Source organism: Salvelinus sp. IW2-2015, unplaced genomic scaffold, assembly GCF_002910315.2.
Source record: "Salvelinus sp. IW2-2015 unplaced genomic scaffold, ASM291031v2 Un_scaffold3877, whole genome shotgun sequence".
Taxonomy (NCBI): Eukaryota; Metazoa; Chordata; class Actinopteri; order Salmoniformes; family Salmonidae; genus Salvelinus; species Salvelinus sp. IW2-2015.
Genome location: NW_019945151.1, coordinates 18,108 through 40,592, shown reverse-complemented (window position 1 = coordinate 40,592; position 22,485 = coordinate 18,108). Strand labels below are relative to the sequence as shown.

The 22,485-nt window shown below is 43.1% G+C and overlaps 1 protein-coding gene across 1 annotated transcript; it reads right to left on the bottom strand.

The window, feature by feature from the left end:
• Positions 1-3,057: 3,057 nt before the first annotated feature.
• Positions 3,058-21,922, bottom strand: exd2 (exonuclease 3'-5' domain containing 2). The gene is made up of 11 exons (XM_024143339.2): positions 21,827-21,922; positions 17,366-17,891; positions 16,909-17,037; positions 16,648-16,775; positions 14,311-14,437; positions 12,611-12,915; positions 12,229-12,335; positions 8,984-9,119; positions 8,453-8,615; positions 5,979-6,181; positions 3,058-5,791 (listed from the first exon to the last, which is right to left on the bottom strand). Exons 2-11 carry the CDS (start codon positions 17,747-17,749, stop codon positions 5,575-5,577), a joined length of 1,899 nt encoding a protein of 632 aa, XP_023999107.1. The 5' UTR covers positions 17,750-17,891; positions 21,827-21,922; the 3' UTR covers positions 3,058-5,574.
• Between the last annotated feature and the right edge of the window lie 563 nt (positions 21,923-22,485).

The following is a 22,485-nucleotide window of genomic DNA, read 5'->3' as shown; positions in this document are numbered from 1 at the left end:
CTTATTTTTTCATTACAATATTAGGGAAAAACAGCTTCTATGGGGTGTATATATCAATTGTAAAATAAATAAAAAGCTGTTGGGTTCTTTAAATGAAAGTCTTCAGAATTGAACTGCACATTTCGTCATGCTCAAGACATCTCTGCTTTTCAAAAAGTTTACTGTATTAACAGGTTTACTGTATTCATAGTTAACAGTTTACTGTATTAACGGTTTACGTATTCAATAGTAAGCGTTTACTGTATTAACAGGTTTACTGTTATTCAATAGTAACAGGTTTACTGTATTAACAGGTTTACTGTATTCAATAGTACAGGTTTACTGTATTAACAGGTTACTGTATTCAATAGTTAACAGGTTTACTGTATTAACAGGTTTACTGTATTAACAGGTTTACTGTATTCAATAGATAACAGGTTTACTGTATTAACAGGTTTACTGTATTAATTTACTTAATAGTAACAGGTTTACTGTATTACAGTTACTGTATTCAATAGTTAACAGGTTTACTGTATTAACAGGTATTACATGTATTCAATAGTAACAGTGTACTGTATTACAGGTTTTACTGTATTCAATAGTAACAGGTTTACCGTATCAATTTAACAGGTTACTTATTCAATAGTAACAGTTTACTGTATTCAATAGTAACAAGTTTACTGTATTAACAGGTTTACTGTATTCAATAGTAACAGGTTTACCGTATTCAATATTAACAGGTTTACTGTATTCAATAGTAACAGGTTTACTGTATTCAATAGTAAAAAGTTACTGTATTAACAGTTTACTGTATTCATAGTAACAGGTTACTGTATTTCAATAGTAACAGGTTTACTGTATTCAATAGTAACAGGTTTACTGTATTCAATAGTAACAAGTTTACTGTATTAACAGGTTTACTGTATTCAATAGTAACAGGTTTACCTATTCAATATTAACAGGTTTACTGTATTTCAATAGTAACAGTTTACTGTATTCAATAGTAACAGGTTACCGTATTCATAGATAGTACAGGTTTACCGTATTCAATAGTAACAGGCTTTTACTGTATTCAATAGTAACAGTGGTTACTGTATTCAATAGTAACAGGTTTACCGTATTCAATAGTAACAGGTTTACCGATTCAATGTAACAGGTTTACCGTATTCAATAGTAACAGGTTTACCGTATTCAATAGTAACAGGTTTCTGTATTCATTAGTAACAGGTTTTACCGTATTCTACTAGTAACAGGTTTACCGTATTCATAGAAAATAACAGGTTTACGGTATCAATAGTAACAGGTTTACCGTATTCAATAGTAACAGGTTACGGTATTCAATAGTTAACAGGTTTCGTATCATAGTAACAGGCTTTACGGTATTCAATAGTAACAGGTTTACGGTATTCAATAGTAACAGGTTTACGGTATTCAATAGTAAACAGGTTTACGTATTCAATAGTAAACAGGTTTACGGTATTCAATAGTAACAGGTTACGGTTATTCAATTAGTAACAGGTTTACGGTATTCAATAGTAACAGGTTTACCGTATTCAATAGTAACAGGTTTACCGTATTCAATAGTAACAGGTTTACTGTATTCAATATTAAGGCCATTATTCTTCTTTACTAACCCATGAAGCTGGTCACACACACAAGTTGGCACTTCTCTCAATGTGAAATGATTAGGAGGTTGGACTGAAACAACTTGTTATTTGTCCTGATGTTTTGCGTGTTAAGTTAGTCTTTCATCTAGTGAGTGGAAGAGTCACACGAAAACATGTGATATGGTGTTTTGACAGAGAGAACACATCCAGGACATATAGGATACATCCCAATTGAAGCCCTATTCCCTACATAGTGCACTACTTCTGACCAGAGCCCTATGGCACCCTATTCCCTATATAGTGCACTACTTCTGAACAGAGCCCTATGGTTCCTATGTGCCCTGGTCAGAAGTAGGGCACTATGTAGGGAATAAGGTACCATTTGGGACATATCCATAGTCCAGGAGGAAGTGAGGTCACAACCAGGAAATACATCCAGTATATGAGGGGACTTAGGGCTCGTTTGAACCTGAGAGACTGGCCGTGTATGAAATAGCATCCTATTCACGATAAGGCCGCGACGACGCCAGTATTGTGGCAAGGAAACAGAACAAGAAGCGGATTTAACTTCTTCAGGAAAACAGCCCCAATGTTAACAAATAGAATTGTCATCCTGAGTCACATTTTATTTTCCAAAGCTACATCACACAATATGTTACATACAACAGATTTTAAACAGGAAGGAAATAGTGGTGTCTGCTTCATGTTTRCATTTTTGCCATGTAAAAAAATGATCACGATACCATCACAGGCCTAATTCATAGGGGTCTGGTCAAATGTAGTGCAATACAGCACCTTCCGGAAGTATTGACACCTCATTTTCAACATTTTATTGTGTTACAAAGTGGGATTAAAATGGATAAAAAATGTTTTTTTTTTAAATCAACGATCTACATAAATACTCTGTCAAAGAGGTATAAAAATATAAAGAAAAAAACCACTTATTTTTTGGTTAGTTAAGTATTCAACCCCCTGAGTCAATAAAATGCTAGTTATCCCCGTCGTCTTGGTAAGCAACTCCAGTGTATATTTGGCCTTGTGTTGTAGGTTATTGTCCTGCTGAAAGGTGAATTCATCTCTGTCTGGTGGAAAGCAGACTGAACCAGGTTTTCCCTCTAGGATTTGCATTAGGCATGCATTTACGTTTCTTTATCCTCAAAAACTCCCAGTCCTTAACGATGACAAGCATACCCATAACGTGATCCGGCCACCACTACGCTTGAAAATACGGAGATGGTACGTGATGTGTTGGATTTTTCCAAACATATTTTAATCTGAGTCACTACTTTAAACATATAAATTCTAAGATATTTCACCCTGAAACTGTCCACCGTGTGTGAAATCCATTAGACACATAAGACTATAAGTTGATGTGTGCAGCGTAGGCAGGATAGAATTAGAATTGTGTTCCTTACAGGACATTCTGTCCCCACCCGTGGAGTGGAGAAACTGTTAGGCTTGCAGAAAATATGAAACCTGTTGCAGAATATGATAAACAATGTAAGTGTACAGTGTGAACAATACAGCCCGCCTAAAGCGGGGTGGGTTCTCGACTGTGTGTGTATAAAAGATGGGCTCTGAACTTGAGGGCAGAGCTCTCTGAATACAGAACTGATCATTTGGGACTCTGTTTATTAAAACTTAGAGCCTTACAACCTCTAGGATACAGATGGGAGTTACAAAAAGTTCAGTTAGGAATCTCATGACATTATCCCGAATACAAAATTGTTTTGCCACATTTTTTGCAGTATTACTTTAATGCATTGTTGCAAACAGGATGCAGGTTTTGATTATTTTTATTCTGTAGAGGCTTCCTTCTTTTCACTCTGTCAATTAGGTTAGTATTGTGGAGTAACTACAATGTTGCTGATCCATCRTCAGTTTCCTCCTATCACAACCAAACTGTTTTAGTCACCATGGCYAAATCCTTGCGAGGTTTCCTTCCTTTCCGGCAACTAAGTTAGGATGCCTTTATCTTTGTAGTGACTGGGTGTATTGATACACCATCCAAAGTGTAATTAATAACTTCACCATGCTCAAAGACATTCAATGTCTCCTTTTTTTTTTTACCCATCTACCAATAGGTGCCCTTCTTTGCGAGGCATTGGTAAACCTCCCTAGTCTTTGTGGTTGAATCTGTGTTTGAAATTCACTGCTCGACATTACAGATAATTGTATGTGTGGGGTACAGAGATAATTGTCATTCAAAAATCATGTTAAACTATTAAACTAACTGCTATTATTGTACACAGTGTGAGTCCATGCAACTTATTATGTGACTTGTTGAGCACATTCTTACTCCTGAACTTTAGGCTTGCCATAACAAAGGGGTTGAATAATTGACGCAAGACATTTCAGCTTTTCATTTTTAATTCAATTCATTTGTAAAATTTTTTTTTTTTAAGAATTCCACTTTGACAGTGTGTAGGTCAGTGACAAAATAAAATAAAAATCTAAAAATGTAATAATTTTTAAAAATCAGGCCTTAACACAACAGAATGTGGAAACAGGGGTGTGAATACTCTGAAGGCAACGTAGAGCCATTTCAGACACATTCGATGGCTGCTCGTCATCAATTCATAACGGCTGATCAGTTGAATGTATAGCTTCGTCTGATCCATTAAAAAAAAAAAGACAAAGATGAGGTGCTCTGTCGTGTTAAATAAAATAAAAAAAAGTAAGCTACCTTTGCCAAGCAAACATGATTTCTGCACGCTCACAAATGCCCATCTMTAGGACTGAAAACCCGCAGGGGAAATTATAACTCATATTTAATGATAACTAAAAGCAGGTTTCAGCCTAGTCTAAAATACATGATTTTCTGAAACTGGAAAGTATTCAGACCCCTTGACTGTCCACATTTTGTTACGTTACAGCCTTATTCTAAAATGGATTAGTTAGTGGGAGGAGAGATACCTAGTCAGTTGTACAACTGAATCAGATGTGCTTCCTAAATCGATGTCAACATCATATGGCTTTTGTGTAGATTGATGAGAAAAAACATTTAATCCATTTTAGAATAAGGCTGTAACGTAACAAAAATGTGGTAAAAGTCAAGGGGTCTGAATACGTTCCCAAATGCCCTGTATAGGGCCTGTTTCCTGGGCCTAGATGAAGTCTAGTCTCCTATGGTATTCCTGGCTAGCTAGGCTAGCTTCTAGGACTAGTTTTAAATCTGGGAAACCAAACCATAGCCGGGTCGTCACGAAAACCAGGTTTTCCATGGCAACAAGGAAAACACAAAGCAGACTGAACTCTTTCGCTCATTAAAATCTACTGGAAGTTAAATATTGTCTGTTGTAGGAACATAAACATGTGATTCTAGTTGACATCATTAGGACTGTTTCCCCATCAGGAAATACAGCGTGCTTCATGTTTTGTTTCCTTGCCACGATATCTCAGAGTATCGGGATACTGGTATCGTGACCATCCTATATTCAATAGGATTTCATCATGAATTCTGCTACACCATCTTCAGATAGTGTTCTTGACACTGAATTATTTTACCCCGGTCAGAAAAACAAGGCCAGTCTCTCTCAGGATCTCAAAATGGCACCTTCTGGGTCCTGGTCAAAATGTACGACACTATTTAAAAGAACAGGGTGCCAACGTGTCACTAAAGGGGTCCAATACATCCTGCTGGGCCCACTAGCACAGGCTCTGTCTGGCATTTAACATGTAAGGCATCACAATCAGAGCAACAGATGTCGTCGTCCAGCCAACAGTAGACTGAGGAGGAGGATCGCAGGCACTGAACACACAGAATCCAACCCTTCACCTGAAGGCATTAGTCTGATCTCTGGGCTACTGTGTAATCCCCAGGTAGAGGCTGGACCCCAGGTAGAGGCTGGCTGGACCCCAGGTAGAGGCTGGCTGGACCCCAGGTAGAGGCTGGCTGGACCCCAGGTAGAGGCTGGACCCCAGGTAGAGGCTGCTGCAACAGCTGATGGGGAACCAGACAGATGTAGCCTGGGTACCAGACTGTAGGTCAGTTAAGCTGGATGAGAAGGTCATCGCCGTACTTGCGTCGTAACTTGTCGTGGTTGTGGCTGACAGACCAGTGAGGAGGAAGGTAGCGAGGCGTCATGGTAGACAGGAAGTGTTGTCTCCAGCGGCTCTCCAGCGCCATTAATCCCTTCAGGCCGTGCTCGACGTTCACCTTCACCACCTTCAGCCCGTGGGGAACATAGCTCTCATTGAAGATCCTGGGAAAGGGCAGGGTAATACAATCAACTTCTTCATTATTAAAACAGCTTGACAGATACCTGACCTGGATACCAAAGAGCAAAGCAGAAGCAGGACAAACGTCTGAGAAGGAAACACCTAGATAGGAACTGGCCCATTCTCGTCAGGGTAACAGTACATGATGACCAAGGCAGAGCAGAGCCTCACCTCGTCTCCAGGTCTGCAGCCCTCTGAAGTGTCTCGGGACTCAGCTCCATGTCGGTGTCGTTAAAGAAGCACCTTATGACCTTCTGCAGCTCATCTCTCCTGACCTCTGGAAGCCCCTCCCCCACGGTGAGCAGGGCTCGGGCTGCAGAACGAACCCTCCTGCGGTCAGAGTCCTCCAGGAGACGCACGCCCTCCTCACACCCCTGGGGGTAGGAAAAAATAAATATCCAGTTTGAATATCGCAATATTATTTTGAACAATATATTGGAGGCTGCGCCGATTAAATCGGAATGGCCGATTTCAAGTTTTCATAACAATCGGAAATCGGTATTTTGACACAGATTTGGCTATTTAAAAACATATAATACATTTAAAAACTTTATTAATTTAACTAGGCAAGTCAGTTAAGAACAAATTTGTTATTTTCAAACGTCTAGGAACTGGTTGACTGGTTAGGAACAGTGGGTTGACTGGTCTAGGAACAGGGGTTGACTGGGTCTAGGAACAGTGGGTTGATGTCTAGGAAAGTGGGTTGACTGGTTAGAAATGGGCTTGACTGGTCTAGGAACAGTGGTTGACTGGTCTAGGAACAGTGGGTTGAACTGGTCAGGAACAGTGGGTTGACTGGTCTAGGAACAGTGGGTTGACTGGTCTAGGAACAGTGGGTTGACTGGTCTAGGAACAGTGGTGACTGGTCTAGGAACAGTGGTAACTGCTTGTTCAGGGGCAGAAGACAGATTTTTACCTGTCAGTCGGATTCAATCTTGCAACATTACGGTTAACTAGTCCAACGCTCTAACCACTGCCTCACAGAGGAGCCTGCTGTTACCGAATGCAGTAACAAGCCAGTAAGTTGCTAGCTAGCATTAAATATCTTATAAAAAACAATCATAATCACTAGTTATAACTACACAGGTTGTGAGATACTAGCGTGTCCTGCGTTGCATTATCGATGCAGTGCGCATTGGCGAAAAAGGACTGTCGTTGCTCCAAGTGTCTAGCCATAAACATCAATGCCTTTCTATAAATCAATACAACGTTAATATTTTTAAACCTGCATATTTAGCTAAAAGAAATCCAGGTTAGCAGGCAATATTAACCAGGTGAAATTGTGTCACTTCTCTTGCGTTCATTGCACCAAGAGTCAGTGTATATTCAACGTTGTGGCCGCCTAATTTGCCAGAATTTACGTAATTATGACATAACATTGAAGGTTGTGCATGTAACAGGAATATTAGACTGATGGATGCCACCGGTTACATAAAAGGAACGGGTTCCGTATTTCCACTGAAATAAATGTTTTGTTTTAGAAATATAGTTTCCGGATTTGACCATATTTATGACGAAGGCTCGTATTTGTGTGTTAGTTATAATTAAGTCTATGATTTGATAGAGCAGTCTGACTGAGGTGGTAGGCACAGCAGGCTCGTAAGCTTCATTCAAACAGCACTTTCGTGCGTTTGCCGCAGCTCGTCGCTGTGCTTCAAGCTTTCAACTCCCGAAATGAGCTGGTGTAACCGATGTGAAATGGCTAGCTAGTTAGCGGGGTGGCGCTAATAGCATTTCAAACGTCATTCGCTCTGAGACTTGGAGTAGTTGTTCCCTTGCTCTGCATGGGTAACGCTGCTTCGAGGGTGGCTGTTGTCGATGTGTTCCTGGTTCGAGCCAGGTAGCGGCGAGGAGAGGGATGGAAGCTATACTGTTACACTGGCAATACTAAAGTGCCTATAAAAACATCCAATAGTCAAAGGTTAATGAATACAAATGGTATGTAGAGAGAAATAGTCCTATAACTTAAACCTAAACTTCTTACCTGGAATATTGAAGACTCATGTTAAAAGGAACACCAGCTTTCATATGTTCTCATGTTCTGAGCAAGGAACTTAAACGTTAGCTTTCTACATGGCACATATCGCACTTTTATTCTCTTCCAAAACTGTGTTTTTGCATTATTTAAACCAAATTGAACACGTTTCATTATTTATTTGAGGCTAAATGATTTTTTATTGATGTATTATATAAGTTAAAATAAGTGTTCATTCAGTATTGTTGTAATTGTCATTAATAATAATAAATAAATCTGCTGATAAATCGGTATCGGCGTTGAAAAATCATAATCGGTCGACCTCTAATATCGATCCTCTGAGACAATATGGTTTCACCACTTATTTCCATGACTGATTAAAAGTATTTTCTCATCTTCTCTTGTCCTTCTGCAGCAGACAAGGTGAGCAATGTTTGGAACATTAAATCAATATATCAAATCAAAATCACAATAAAATGACTAAATATAGAATAGTGTAAATTCACAATTCATTCAGAATACATGAGAACACCTCAGTATGGTGATAATATCCTATCGTGAGGTCACTCGCAATTCCCGGCCCTACCCAACACCTCCCCGGCCCTACCCAACACCTCCCCGGCCCTACCCAACACTCCCCGGGCCCTACCCAACACTCCCCGGGCCCTACCTGGGGCGCGCCATGCTCATCAGCCAGCTGCTGCTTCAGGAAGCCGTCGTGCACGGTGGAGGCTGCGTGACAGGAAGTGCACAGCAGCAAGACGTCATGGGAGTTGTGGTCCTTCATCTCCATGGGGAAGTGTTGTCTGTACTCGTGAGGAACGATGTTCTTCCTGTAGTGGTGAGACGAGACAGGAACTAGTTCACACTATAGGCCCTCACGTCCGCTTCCTACCCCACTAGGATGGACTGTCATGGCTGAAACGTGAGAAAGGTCTTCTCTGCCCGAGGCCCGATTCTCCACCCTTCTCACATGGATTTCACAAGGGTGGGTACTCCTTCAGCCAATGCTTAACACCAATCCTATCCTCGCAAATTCACTACGGGGAGTGTGCAAGTACACACTGAGAAAAGGGGGGTGAATCGGGACACAAACCTGTTATTAGTTATACTAACAGAGTAGCATCTGGCCAGCCTAGTACGAGACCCGTCCCGGCCAGCCCAATACGAGACCCGTCCACACCACACAGGTTCTCCTCACCTGATATAAGACTCGTTCTTGCCACACACCACACACATGTTCTTCTTGGCAGTCAGGTAGTAGTCCTGCTGGGACTCTGGACGTCCCGACGGCTCAAACAGCAGACGCACGATGAAGGGCTCGTCACTCTGCAACACTGGAGGAGGACAGGAGAACAGTCAACTGACACAGAACTGGGTCTTCGATAACACGAGTGGGAATGGGCCTGTAGGGACAGGGGGCCTACAATGGGCCTGTAGGGACAGGCGGCCCTAAATTGAAATGTTTCTTACAGAATAAATATGAAATGTTCATAACTTAAGAATGGTAAAAATTGAAAGGGAACAGTTGAGATTATGGGAAAATTATCTTAAAAAGCACACTTGTAGTCATTTCGTCAGTCCAAACCCATTCAGCGCTGTGAGGCACAGAACCAGACCTCTGACCTGATGTATAACATGTTACTGGACAGCCTGACCTGATGTATAACATGTTACTGGACAGCCTGACCTGATGTATAGCATGTTACTGGACAGCCTGACCTGATGTATAACATGTTTACTGACAAGCCACCTGATGTATACATGTGTACTGGACAGCCTGACCTGATGTATAACATGTTACTGGACAGCCTGACCTGATGTAATAACATGTTACGGACAGCCGACCTGATGTTAACATGTACTGGACAGCCTGACCTGATGTATAACATGTTACTGACAGCCTGACCGATGATACATGTTACTGACAGCCTGACCTGATGTATAACATGTTACTGGACAGCCTGACCTGATGTATAACATGTATCTGGACAGCCTGACCTGATGTATAACATGTTACTGGACAGCCTGACCTGATGTATAACTGTTACTGGACAGCCCTGACCTGATGTATAACATGTTACTGGACAGCCTGACCTGATGTATAACATGTTACTGACACACCTGACCTGATGTATAACATGTTACTGGACAGTCTGACCTGATGTATAACATGTTACTGGACAGCCTGACCTGATGTATAACAGTTTACTGGACAGCCTGACCTGATGATTTAACATGTTACTGGACAGCCTGACCTGATGTATAACATGTTACTGGACAGCCTGACCTGATGTATAACATGTTACGGACAGCCTGACCTGTATGTATAACATGTTACTGGACAGCTGACCTGATGTATAACATGTACTGGACAGCCTGACCTGATGATAACATGTTACTGGACAGCCTGACCTGATGTATAACATGTTACTGGACAGCCTGACCTGATGATATAGCATGTTACTGGACAGCCTGACCTGATGGATATACATGTTATGGACAGCCTGACCTGATGCTATAACATGTTACTGGACATGTTACGCTGGACAGCCTGACCTGATGTATAACATTTACTGGACAGCCTGACCTGATGTATAGCATGTTACTGGACAGCCTGACCTGATGTACAACATGTTACTGGACAGCCTGACCTGATGTATAACATGTTACTGGACAGCCTGACCTGATGTATAACATGTTACTGGACAGCCTGACCTATGTTATAGCATGTTACTGGACAGCCTGACCTGATGTATAGCATGTTACTGGACAGCCTGACCTGATTGTATAACATGTTACTGGACAGCCTGACCTGATGTATAACATGTTACTGGACAGCCTGACCTGATGATATACATGTTACTGGACAGCCTGACCTGATGTATAGCATGTTACTGGACAGCCTGACCTTGATTAAACATGTTACTGACAGCTGACCTATGTATAACATGTTACTGGACAGCCCTGACCTGATGTATAACATGTTACTGGACAGCCTGAACCTGAGTGTATAACATGTTACTGGACAGCCTGACCTGATGTATAACATGTTACTGGACAGCCTGACCTGATGTGATAAACATGTTACTGGACAGCCTGACCCTGATGTTATAACATGTTACTGGACAGCCTGACCTGATGTATAACATGTTACTGGACAGCCTGACCTGATGTATAACATGTTACTGGACAGCCTGACCTGATGTATAACTGTTACTGGACAGCCTGACCTGATGTTAAACATGTTACTGGACAGCCTGACCTGATGTATAACATGTTACTGGACAGCCTGACCTGATGTATAACATGTTACTGGACAGCCCTGACCTGATGTATAACATGTTACTGGACAGCCTGACCTGATGTATAACATGTTACTGGACAGCCTGACCTGATGTATAACATGTTACTGGACAGCCTGACCTGATGTTATAACATGTTACTGGACAGCCTGACCTGATGTATAACATGTTACTGGACAGCCTGACCTGATGTATAACATGTTACTGGACAGCCTGACCTGATGTATAACATGTTACTGGACAGCCTGACCTGATGTATAACATGTTACTGGACAGCCTGACCTGATGTATAAACATGTTACTGGACAGCCTGACCTGATGTATAACATGTTACTGGACAGCCTGACCTGATGTATAACATACTGGACAGCCTGACCTGATGGATATATAACATGTTACTGGACAGCCTGACCTGATGTTATAACATGTTACTGGACAGCCTGACCTGATGTATAACATGTTACTGGACAGCCTGACCTGATGTTATAACATGTTACTGGACAGCCTGACCTGATGTATAACATGTTACTGGACACCTGACCTGATGTATAACATGTTACTGACAGCGCTGACCTGATGATATAACATGTTACTGCGACAGCCTGACGCTGAGTGTATAACATTGTACTGGACAGCCTGACCTGATGTATAACATGTTACTGACCGAAGCCTGACCGAAGCATGTTACTGGGGCAGCCTGGCCTGATGTTACATGTTACTGACGGACAGCTGTACTGGACAGCCTGACCTTGATGTATAACATGTTACTGGACAGCCTGACCTGATGTATAACATGTTACGGACAGTCTGACATCTGAGTATAGACATGTTACTGGACAGCCTGACCTGATGTATAACATGTTACTGGACAGCCTGGACAGCCTGACCTGATGTATAACATGTTACTGGACAGCCTGACCTGATGTATAGCATGTTACTGGACAGACACTACGTTCCAACTTAGGTGCTTATTAGTGCCTAAACTAGCCATTTTCAGCCCGTATACAAGTGTAAAAGGCTACCTGCTCATTTTTACACCACATTTTACAGTTTGAACCCAACAATAATAAAATGTTCCATTGAAATGAAAACACGGTCAGTGTTGGCACTGCCAGTCGGGTATAAGGCGGTGTTTGTCTACCTCCTAGTCCTTTATCCAGGTACCACTGGGCCTTCCTCTTGTCGCAGGTACAGAGGGGTTGTCCYTCCGGGGCATGGAGGAAGCAYTTGTCATAAAGAGGGGTCWTCCTGCAACAWGCAGAGCGAACAGAACCTCAGGGGATCTGTGTATCAGACTAGTGACTAACACAGGAAAACGTATAAAACCATCCAAATGCTGCCCAGAATCACACTACTCAAATCTTTAACACCAAATGTTTCCCAAAATGTGGGTGATGATTTTTACTATGAAAGTCAGGCAAATTGTTCTGTATTATGACCCTGACAACAATATCCAGAGGTCAGTAGGAAACATCGGCTTTGTGCTGTGAAAGAGATCCCTGGACAGACAAATCACCACTGACCTCGCAGAGTAACCCACACCGAGCGGTTTCCTCTTGTTGTTCTTTCTGGGGTCTGGTACTTGCTGGTCACCAATCTCGGAGCTTTCCAAAGTAGGCTGCCGGAGCTTCTTACTCTTCCGTCTCCTCTCGCCATCCTCCCCCTCACCCCACTCCCTGAAGGGTGTGTCTATCAGGCCCTGGCAGCGATTGGCCAGCTGGGTATAGCCACTCCCACTGTCAGGTAAGGGCGTGGTGTCTGAGTAGAGGCCCAGCAGGTGGAAGAACAGGGCGATGGATACCTGTGCATCCAGGGCTGCGTAAGTCATCTAGGGGTCACAAGACAGAGAGATGTGGGGGGTTAAATCAGAGACCACGTGTTTGAGAGGGATCCCTGAGCAAAATAAGGTAGGGCAGAAGATCGCACATCTTCACAACATAATGGGTAGTTCGTTATATTTGGGATGCAAGGAGATTTGTCGATCAGTTATTCTTCGCAGTCCGACTGAACTGTAGTTGATCTCAAACAGTAACAATCTTTCCATTACCACAGTGGTTCACCTGTTCTAGGGTCAGCTGGTCAGCCTCCCATCCTGTATTAACACCAGCTAGTGTAGCTTCACCTGTCTAGGGTCAGCCACAGCATCCCATCCTGTATTAACACCAGCTAGTGTAGTTCACCTGTTCTAGGGTCAGCCACAGCATCCCATCTGTCAGTATTAACACCAGCTAGTGTAGTTCACCTGTTCTAGGGTCAGCCACAGCATCCCATCCTGTATTAACACCAGCTAGTGTAGTTTACCTGTTCTAGGGTCAGCCCACAGCATCCCATCCTGATATTAGCACCAGCTAGTGTAGTTCACCTGTTCTAGGGTCAGCCACAGCATCCCATCCTGTATTAGCACCAGCTAGTGTAGTTCAACTGTTCTAGGGTCAGCCACAGCATCCCATCCTGTATTAGCACCAGCTAGTGTAGTTCACCTGTTTCAGGGTCAGCTGGTCAGCCTCCCATCCTGTATTAATTGCACCAGCTAGTGTAGTTTTTACCTGTTCTAGGGTCAGCTGGTCAGCCTCCCATCCTGTATTATTAGCACCAGCTAGTGTAGTTACCTTTCTAGGGTACAGGCACATCCAGCATCTCCACCTGTATTAACACCAGCTAGTTGTAGTTCACCTGTTCTAGGGTCAGCTGGTCAGCCTCCCATCCTGTATTAACACCAGCTAGTGTAGTTTACCTGTTCTAGGGTCAGCGCCAGCTCCCATCCTGTATTATACACCAGCTAGTGTAGTTTACCTGTTCTAGGGTCAGCGCATCCCATCCTTATAATTACACCAGCTAGTGTAGTTTACCTGTTCTAGGGTCAGCCACAGCATCCCATCCTGTATTAATAGCACCAGCTTAGTGTAGTTTACCTGTTCTAGGGTCAGCAGCAGCTCCATCCTGTATAATTAGCACCAGCTAGTGTAGTTTACCTGTTCTAGGGTCAGCAGCAGCCCCCATCCTGATTAATAGCACCAGCTAGTGTAGTTTACCTGTTCTAGGGTCAGCTGGTCAGCATCCATCCTGTATTAATTAGCACCAGCTAGTGATTTTACCTGTTCTAGGGTCAGCTGGTCAGCATCCCATCCTGTATTAATTAGCACCAGCTAGTGTAGTTTACCTGTTCAGGGTCAGCCACAGCATCCCATCCTGTATTAATTAGCATCAGCTAGTGTAGTTTTACCTGTTCTAGGGTCAGCTGGTCAGCCTCCCAGTTACTGCATCGAAGCGCCATGGATTTATCCAGAGACACATTGAGCAGGTCCGCAGCCAGAGACTTGAGGCTCAAACCATTGTTCAACACGACCTTCCTGCACAGAAACACACTGGTTCAGAACCCTGGAATACAGTTGAAGTCAGAAGTTCACTAAACGAGTTTTAATGACTCCAACCTAAGGGTTTCAACCACCACACATTTCGTGTTAACAAACTTACAGTTTTGGCAAGTCAGTTAGGACATCTTTGTGCATGACAAGACATTTTTCAAACAATTGTTTACAGACAGATTATTCACTGTATCACAATTCCAGTGGGTCAGAAGTTTACATACACTAAGTTGACTGTGCCTTTAAACAGCTTGGAAAATTACAGAAAATGATGTCATGGCTTTAGAAGCTTCTGATAGGCAATTTAAAAAAATACTTTTATAACTAGGCAAGTCAGTTAAGAACACATTGTTATTTACAATGACGGCCTAAGAACAGTGGTTCACTGCCTTGTTCAGTTCGTCGGCTTGCAAGGCCCCCCCCTTTTCCTCCAAACATAACGATGGTCATTATGCCAAATAGTTATCTTCGTTCATCAGACCAGAGGACATTTCTCAAAAAGTACGATCTTGTCCCCATGTGCAGTTGCAAAACGTAGTCTGGCTTTTTTTAATGGCGTTTTGGAGCAGTCACTTCTTCCTTGCTGAGCTGCCTTTCAGGTATGTCATATAGGACTCGTTTTTACTGTGAATGTAGATACTTTTGTACCCGTTTCTCCAGCATCTTCACAAGGTCCTTTGCTGTTGTTCTGGATTGATTGCACTTCTCACCAAAGTACGTTCATCTCTAGGAGACAGAACGCGTCTCCCTTGCTGAGCGTATGACGGCTGCGTGGTCCCATGGTGTTATATACTTTGTGTACTATGTTTGTACAGATGACACGTGTACTTCAGGCGTTTGGAAATCGCTCCAAGGATAAACCAGACTTGTGGAGATCTACCAATTTCTGAGGTCTTGGCTGATTTCTTTTGATTTTCCCATGATGTCAAGCAAAGAGGCACTGAGTTTGAAGGTAGGCCTTGAAATACATCCACAGGTACACCTCCAATTGACTCAAATTATGTCAATTAGCCTATCAGTAGCTTGTAAAGCCATGACATCATCTTTCTGGAATTTTCCAAGCTGTTTAAAGGCACAGTCAACTTAGTGCATGTAAACTTCTGACCCACTGGAATTGTGAATTATAAGTGAAATAATCTGTCTGTAAACAATTGTTTGAAAAATTACTTAGGACATTATTTGTGCATGACAGACTTGCCAAAACTTATAGTGTGTTAACAAAAATGTGGAGTGGTTGAAAAAATGTTTAAATAACTCCAACTCCAGTGTATGTAAACTTCTGACTTCCACTGCAGATCTTCTGCACATTCTGTCAGACCAATTAAGGGAAAGCTTTGACTGTGTACAGACTGAACATAGCCTTGCTATTGAGAAAGCCGCCGTAGGCACACCTGCTCTCAAGAGAAGACAGGCTATGTGCACACTGCCCACAAAATAAGGTGGAACTGAGCTGCACTTCCTAAACGCCTGCATAATGTATGACCATAATAGAGACATATTTCCCTCAGATTACAACAGATCCACAAAGAATTTTGAAAAACAAATCCAATTTTGATAAACTCCCATATCTATTGAGTGAAATACCATGTTGCCATGTTAATTGTTCATTTTTTTTTCATTAACAAAATTTCATTGCTTTGGCAATGTTTCCCATGCCAATAAAACGCCCTTAAATTGAGACAGATACTTTGAGGTAAACGGTTGATTAAAACAGATTAACCTATATGATTTGTTTCTGTTCCCTTTAGGGGGTAGTTCAATTCAATATTACAGATCATTGTAATTGTCTGCATCATTTCCAATCCCCCATAATTTTTTAAATATACATTATTTATTATTGTCCCCTAACCCCACCACCCCTCCCCTAATTGGAGTAAAACTAATGGACAACAGTTAAACTTCTTACATGTCACAGACACGGTATATTCCACATTAGTTATCCATGTTTATTTTGTATTTAGTCCCAACCTTCAGCTCCACTCAGACCCTCCCATCCATCTCTGAAAATCTATTGTCTGTTTGTCATATATTTTTCAACTGTGCTGTAATGTTTAACATTTCTTCAAACCTTTATATTCTCAGTTTCTACAGATTGTAAATGAAAAAGATGAGCATTTGACTATTGAGTATTAGAGTATTATGTTATTACGATTGACTGTCAACCTAGTGCTACCAAAGCCCATCTCTAGTGGTACCTTTGTCGTAGAGCGAGATATCTCAGGTCCACGGTACAACCCAGAGCCAGGCCGTAGTCRCGGGTCAGACGTGTCCCGTCTTCATAACACCCCACGCCCACCTTCAGGACATGGGGGTCCCTGAGGACCTATATAATAAAACAGAATATATGCCATCTATCCATAAATGTAATATTGGTGGCCTCAGCGAGAAATCGAACCCACTATACCGGCGTTAAAAAGCATCGTTCTCTACCAACTAAGCCACAGAGGACCATGTACCTCCTTCAAGCTGAGGGGAAAGTCCTGCTGGCTACCTCGGAACAGATGTAGCCTCACCAACACACACAGGCCAGAGTAGGAACTCATCTGGAGGAGGGAGACCGCCGACGCCTTACCCTTCACTGACACCTGGGGAGGGAGAGGAAGGAGGGGGGAGGATGAGGAAGGAGGMAGGAAAGGAATAAGCAGAGGGGGAGCAGGAGGGAGGAAAGGAATAAGGAGAGGGGGAGCAGGAGGGAGGAAAGGAATAAGGCGAGGGGATGGATGAGGAGGGAGGAGGAAAAGAATAAGGCGAGGGGATGGATGAGGAGGGAGGGAGGGAGAAGAAGGAAAGGAATAAGGAGAGGAGGGAGGGGGAAGGAGGGAAACTACATCAGGAAATAAGACTTGAGGACCAATGGAATCATATATAATTTTTTTTTACATGCAAAACGAACTCATACGCCAAGGCCCATACCCATTCGCAGTCCAGCCCGAGGACGGGGTAGACGGATAGCTCCTTTTGCAGCGACGGCCACCACTGCTCCCAACCCTCCTCAGAGCTCACCATCACAGGCTGRACTGCCAAGACCTGGTCAGCAGGGGGCAGTGAAACAGGCAGGAGGAGGCCCAGGCTCTGACCAAGGGTTAGCTGGGTCTGGGACTSGACTGGCTCCACAACCACAGGACCCAGCTGTTCCACTGGTACGGGACCAGTGCTGACCCCTATCTGACCCTGAGCTAGACGCTGCTTCTTCTTTTGTGTCCTCAGGGTTGGTTGTCGCCATAATAACAGGCCTCCCAAGGTGGCGCCCAACAGGGTGACCACTGCAACCATCAGGGCTTTTTGTCTAGTAGCCATCTTGGGTTTCAGAGGTGTAGATTTGGGCTGGTTGGTTGAGTAGTGTGTAGAGGGGCGTAGGTAGACCTTTACAGACCGAATTGAAGTTTGTTCAGAGAGACTGGGGATATCATGTCAGCATTGGGGAACAGCTAGATTTGTCCTGTCCAATGAAGAAAATAGGCTATTGGTTAGTAGGCTCTGCTCCTGCACTCAGGGAAGACATGACCCTACACGGCAACTCACTGTGCAATAGTCACNGTCAACATTACCCTACACGGCAACATTAAAAGGGGCATAGCAGTAGATTCATTTTTTACATTCTCACAAAATAAGTAATTCACTTGTCTTGCCAAACAATTCCAATTTGAAAAAGSRATRWYKWGRYCWMRWYATYSCTTTGTCCTGCAACTAGCCATTTAAATGAACAATTTTGGACTAACTTTTAAATGTTACCCACGGCTAGCTGCGAAAAGATCCCTAGCTTAGAGTTGATTAACCAACCTAAACTATTTGGATTCAACCATTTTTGTTTAAGCCAACAGAGGCATTTCCACTATAGACGAGACGATAGTCAGGTCTGTTACAGGCACCGGTTGACGCTCTGTGTTAAATTCAAAAGTCCCTTCCATCATATCTGAAAGGGTCGGTGAAGAGTGTAGGAGTAGAGAAACCTCACGGTAGGACAAGGGATGAAAAATATGGCGGAAGCTGACGCTGATGGGGGCGTGAATATAAATTGCGGGCGAGTTCAAGGGCAATATTGTCCAAAAGAARAGAAAACCAGATGAAAACAGCATACAGCGACTAGAATGTCCCTTCTTATCTTGAAGGAGTATGTGTCGCTAAATGAGGAGCTGATTTGATTACCGATCTTGAAGAACCCATTTGAGACATGGTGGAGAGAGTGCTGGGTAAAGTGAAGGCTGTGAGGATCACGAGGCTCGTTTTGATTATTTATTTTGTTCTTCTGAGGATCAGAAGCAGCTTGTGTTGCGTCTCTTCGGAACAGGGCCCCCTCACGGGGGGGGGGGGGGGGGGGGGAATATCTGGCGTCTTCGTGAGAAGTCGATGTTGCAGAGATTTAAAAACAATATTCCTGGAGTGATTGATGCTCGTCGGATGAATCATGTGGCGATTGATGAAAAAGTCCAGAATATCTGTTCTTTTGAAATGGAGTCTCTCCCTACTCAAGTGCAGCTGGGATATATCAACTACAAAGTCAGAGCATTTGTTCCAAGACCAAAGCAGTGTGATCAAGGGAAGGAGAAGACGCCATATAGAAGGGAGAAGCAGAGATGTCCAAGTTGTAGAAAATATCATGTGATGCATTTTTTTTTTTTTAAGTTAAGAAAATGTGACATGTTCCAACTGCGGTGAGAACCACGAAGCCACGTCTTTGGAATTGCCCAACAAGGGTGAAAGAGAACGAGATGGCCAAAGTCAGGGCTGTCCAGAGCATTTCATATGCAACGGCTGTTAAAAAGTGTTGAGGGTTTGAATGGTGGTCCTAAAGCACCATTTGCCAAGATTAGGCCACCACCACTTGAATTCAATCTACTAAAAAGAGCCACAAGATGGTGTTTCAACATTTCATTACTACATTCTGTGATTAATTTGAAGTTTAACTAATTAATTTCATATGATCAATAAATTAAAAAAATGTCGATGACCCCAGGATTCTAATGGGATGCCACCAAAGCTTTTATTTAAAAAAATTAACAGCATTTGTATCTTGGTAAAAATATATATTTTTAAATCACTATAAAATATGTCAGAACCAGAAATGTTAACTTCATTAGAGAGTTAAACAAAACTCTTCAGACCAGGTAACTATTATTTTTTTCTAAAGTCAAGACAGACATTCCTCCTGAGGTTTATTTAACATGTTGGAATCAATTAGGTCCACTATTGCTCAAACTGATTAACACAACCGTTCACAAGGTTCATTTGGGAGAGATGTGGCTACAGCACAAATGTAGCTTTTATTTAAAAAAAAGGTAAGGATGCCACCCAGCGCCCTCAGCCTCGCCACCCAGCGCTCTCAGCCTCGTCACCCAGCGCTCAGCCCCCATAATTTGTCACATGTAGCACGACATCTCCTTCCCATAGAGTTGATCAGGCTGTTGATTGTGGCCTGTTGTCTCACTCGTCTTCAATGGCTGTGCGAAGTTGCTGGATATTGGCGGGAACTGGAACACGCCGTTGTACACGTCAATCCAGAGCATCCCAAACATGCTCAATGGGTGGTGACAGGTCTGGTGACTATGCAGTCCATGGAAGAGCTGGGACAGATCCTTCTGACATGGGGCCGTGCATTATCATGCCGAAACATGAGGTGATGCCGAAACATGAGGTGATGCCGGCGGATGAATGGCACGACAACGGGCCACAGGGATCTCATCACGGTATCTCTGTGCATTCAAATTGCCGTCGGGTTAAACGCAATCGTGTTTGTTGTCCGTAGCTTATGCCTGCCCCATACCATAACCCCACCACGGGGCACTCTGTTCACAACACCGCCTTCCATCTGCACAGTTGGATTTCACCAACTGGGAAACACTTCACACCACTTCCATACCAAAATGACGTAGCGGGTTAGGATAGGAGAATTAAAGTTGCAGGCTAGGAGACGGAGGTTAAATGTTTAGGTCAGGACAAGGAAAGTTTGTTGGAGTTGGAGCAAAGCGCTGTCAAGAGTTAGTCCYCCTCAGGTCAAAACTCACGGTATGGTCCTTGATATCTGGCATCCTTGGGACATCAACTCTGATGTTACACCATTGAAGTTGACATGTTGTACTGGTTAATGTAAGGGTTATGGTTAACAGTCCTAAGGATCCTTATTTGCACTAACTTCAATACTAATCGTTGGAAATGAACACCCTACAGCCCGTAATTCGGGGGCATCCCATTGGTTCCTTCATGAACATCTTCATGCTTGTGACACTTAAAATACGGGTCACACCTGCACTCAACATCGTTAACAGAACTGCTGCGGAAGAAACAGTGCCTGACAGGCGGGGGGGCGAAGGACTCGTCTACGGTCTCCACCGCCTCCTGCTAGCACAGCAGGCTGGGGCGAAACCGTGTGTTAGTTAACTAGGTAGTTAGACACTGTATGATAGTTATTAACAAGTACATGGTGTCACCCCCTGTGTACCAGACTAGCTGGCTAAGATAGCATACAAATATCCTTCGGTCCTGCCCTCGTTGAGGGAAACCAGTGCCCGACAGACGGGGGACGAAGGACACGGTGTACGGCAAGCTAGATGCCGTTGTTGCCCCCGACCCTTATGTGGGGTTTATCAGTGTCTTTCATCCAACTTCCTTGTGCAATAACACCACATACTGTACTGTACTGGAGCGCCCCCCACCTCACTTAAACATTGTATAAAGTGGGGTTCCTGCAGATGTATGGACGCCCTGAATTTCAGGCCGCAATTACAGCCTTCTCTGTTTTTAATGCTTATTTGATAGTAAATGACACATTAACCCAGCGACTGGTTAGTGTTTCTAGAGATGATGGAAATTCCTCTGTTCACAAACGCTTTTTGGTGAATCTGACACTTGAGTGCAAACAGCACGGCATATAACAGCGGAGACAGCATTGTGCAATTCACTGCCGTTGTTTACAAGTGCAGCTAGTTAGCTGGTACAAACTAACTAGGTCGTTTGACATGTTTGATTAACAGCTACTGATAACAGCTACTGCTAAAATAAATCCTGATGTTCCTGAGTACAGGATGACTGATGTCGCTAGATGTGTGTTGACAATGGTGATGAGAGTCAGTCAGCTAACGTATTAGCTAATGTGGTTTCCACAAGTATAAACGAGTTAGCCAGAGACCGAATCTAAATGTAAAATAGCAATGAGTTTGTTCGTCATGTTGCGGTGGTTGTCACCAACTAACAGGAGCGTGTTTTCCATGGGAGAGCTTTTCGTAGTGAAACTTAGCTTGGTAACGTTAAGATAACTTACTAGCTAACTAGCACAGACAACTTTAACTTATCTAGTAGACCTGGCTAGCTACGTCGGTAACCAACTTTAATGTCCTTCTCTGGACTGACATTTGCAATTACTTATTTCAATTGACCTACCTCTGTGTTTCACGTCCACACCATAACGCACCGCCGGCTTCCTGCACATGTCCACTGGCTTCTAGTGATGTTGCTTCCGGCTCCATTTATCATGACGGACACAGCTGATCAATGACATTTGGGAGGAGGCAAAGGTCAGGTGGAACCATTCTAGCCAATCAGAGGGCAGATACGCCTGTGAACAACAGGCACAACTAGTTAATAACTAGTTACCACAGCCACAAAGACGATAGTCTATATCGTAGAAATTCATGAAAACTAAAATTCGCGTTGTGGTTTTCATTTAAGGTTAGGCATAAGTTTAGCACTGTGGTTAAGGTTTCAAATCACATTTTAAGAAGATAAATTGTAGAAATTGGTGGGGTTTATGACTTTGTGGCTGTGCGAACAAAGTGACGACCAACTCCAATATATCGTACTTATATCAGTAACAAAACAACATAATAATTACGAAACCTCTATTCGATCAAAAGAGCCACACGTAGAAAATATGCCATACATAAAAATAAAAATAAATCTAAATCGACACTCTCATGGACCTCCATGCGAAAAACCGGCACCTGCTGGAGAAGCCAGACTTTGGGCCCAGTTATCCCTCTCGCTTCACCTCTTCCTCTCTGTGATGGACAAGGGGACGTTGTCATGGCAGCGCCCCCACG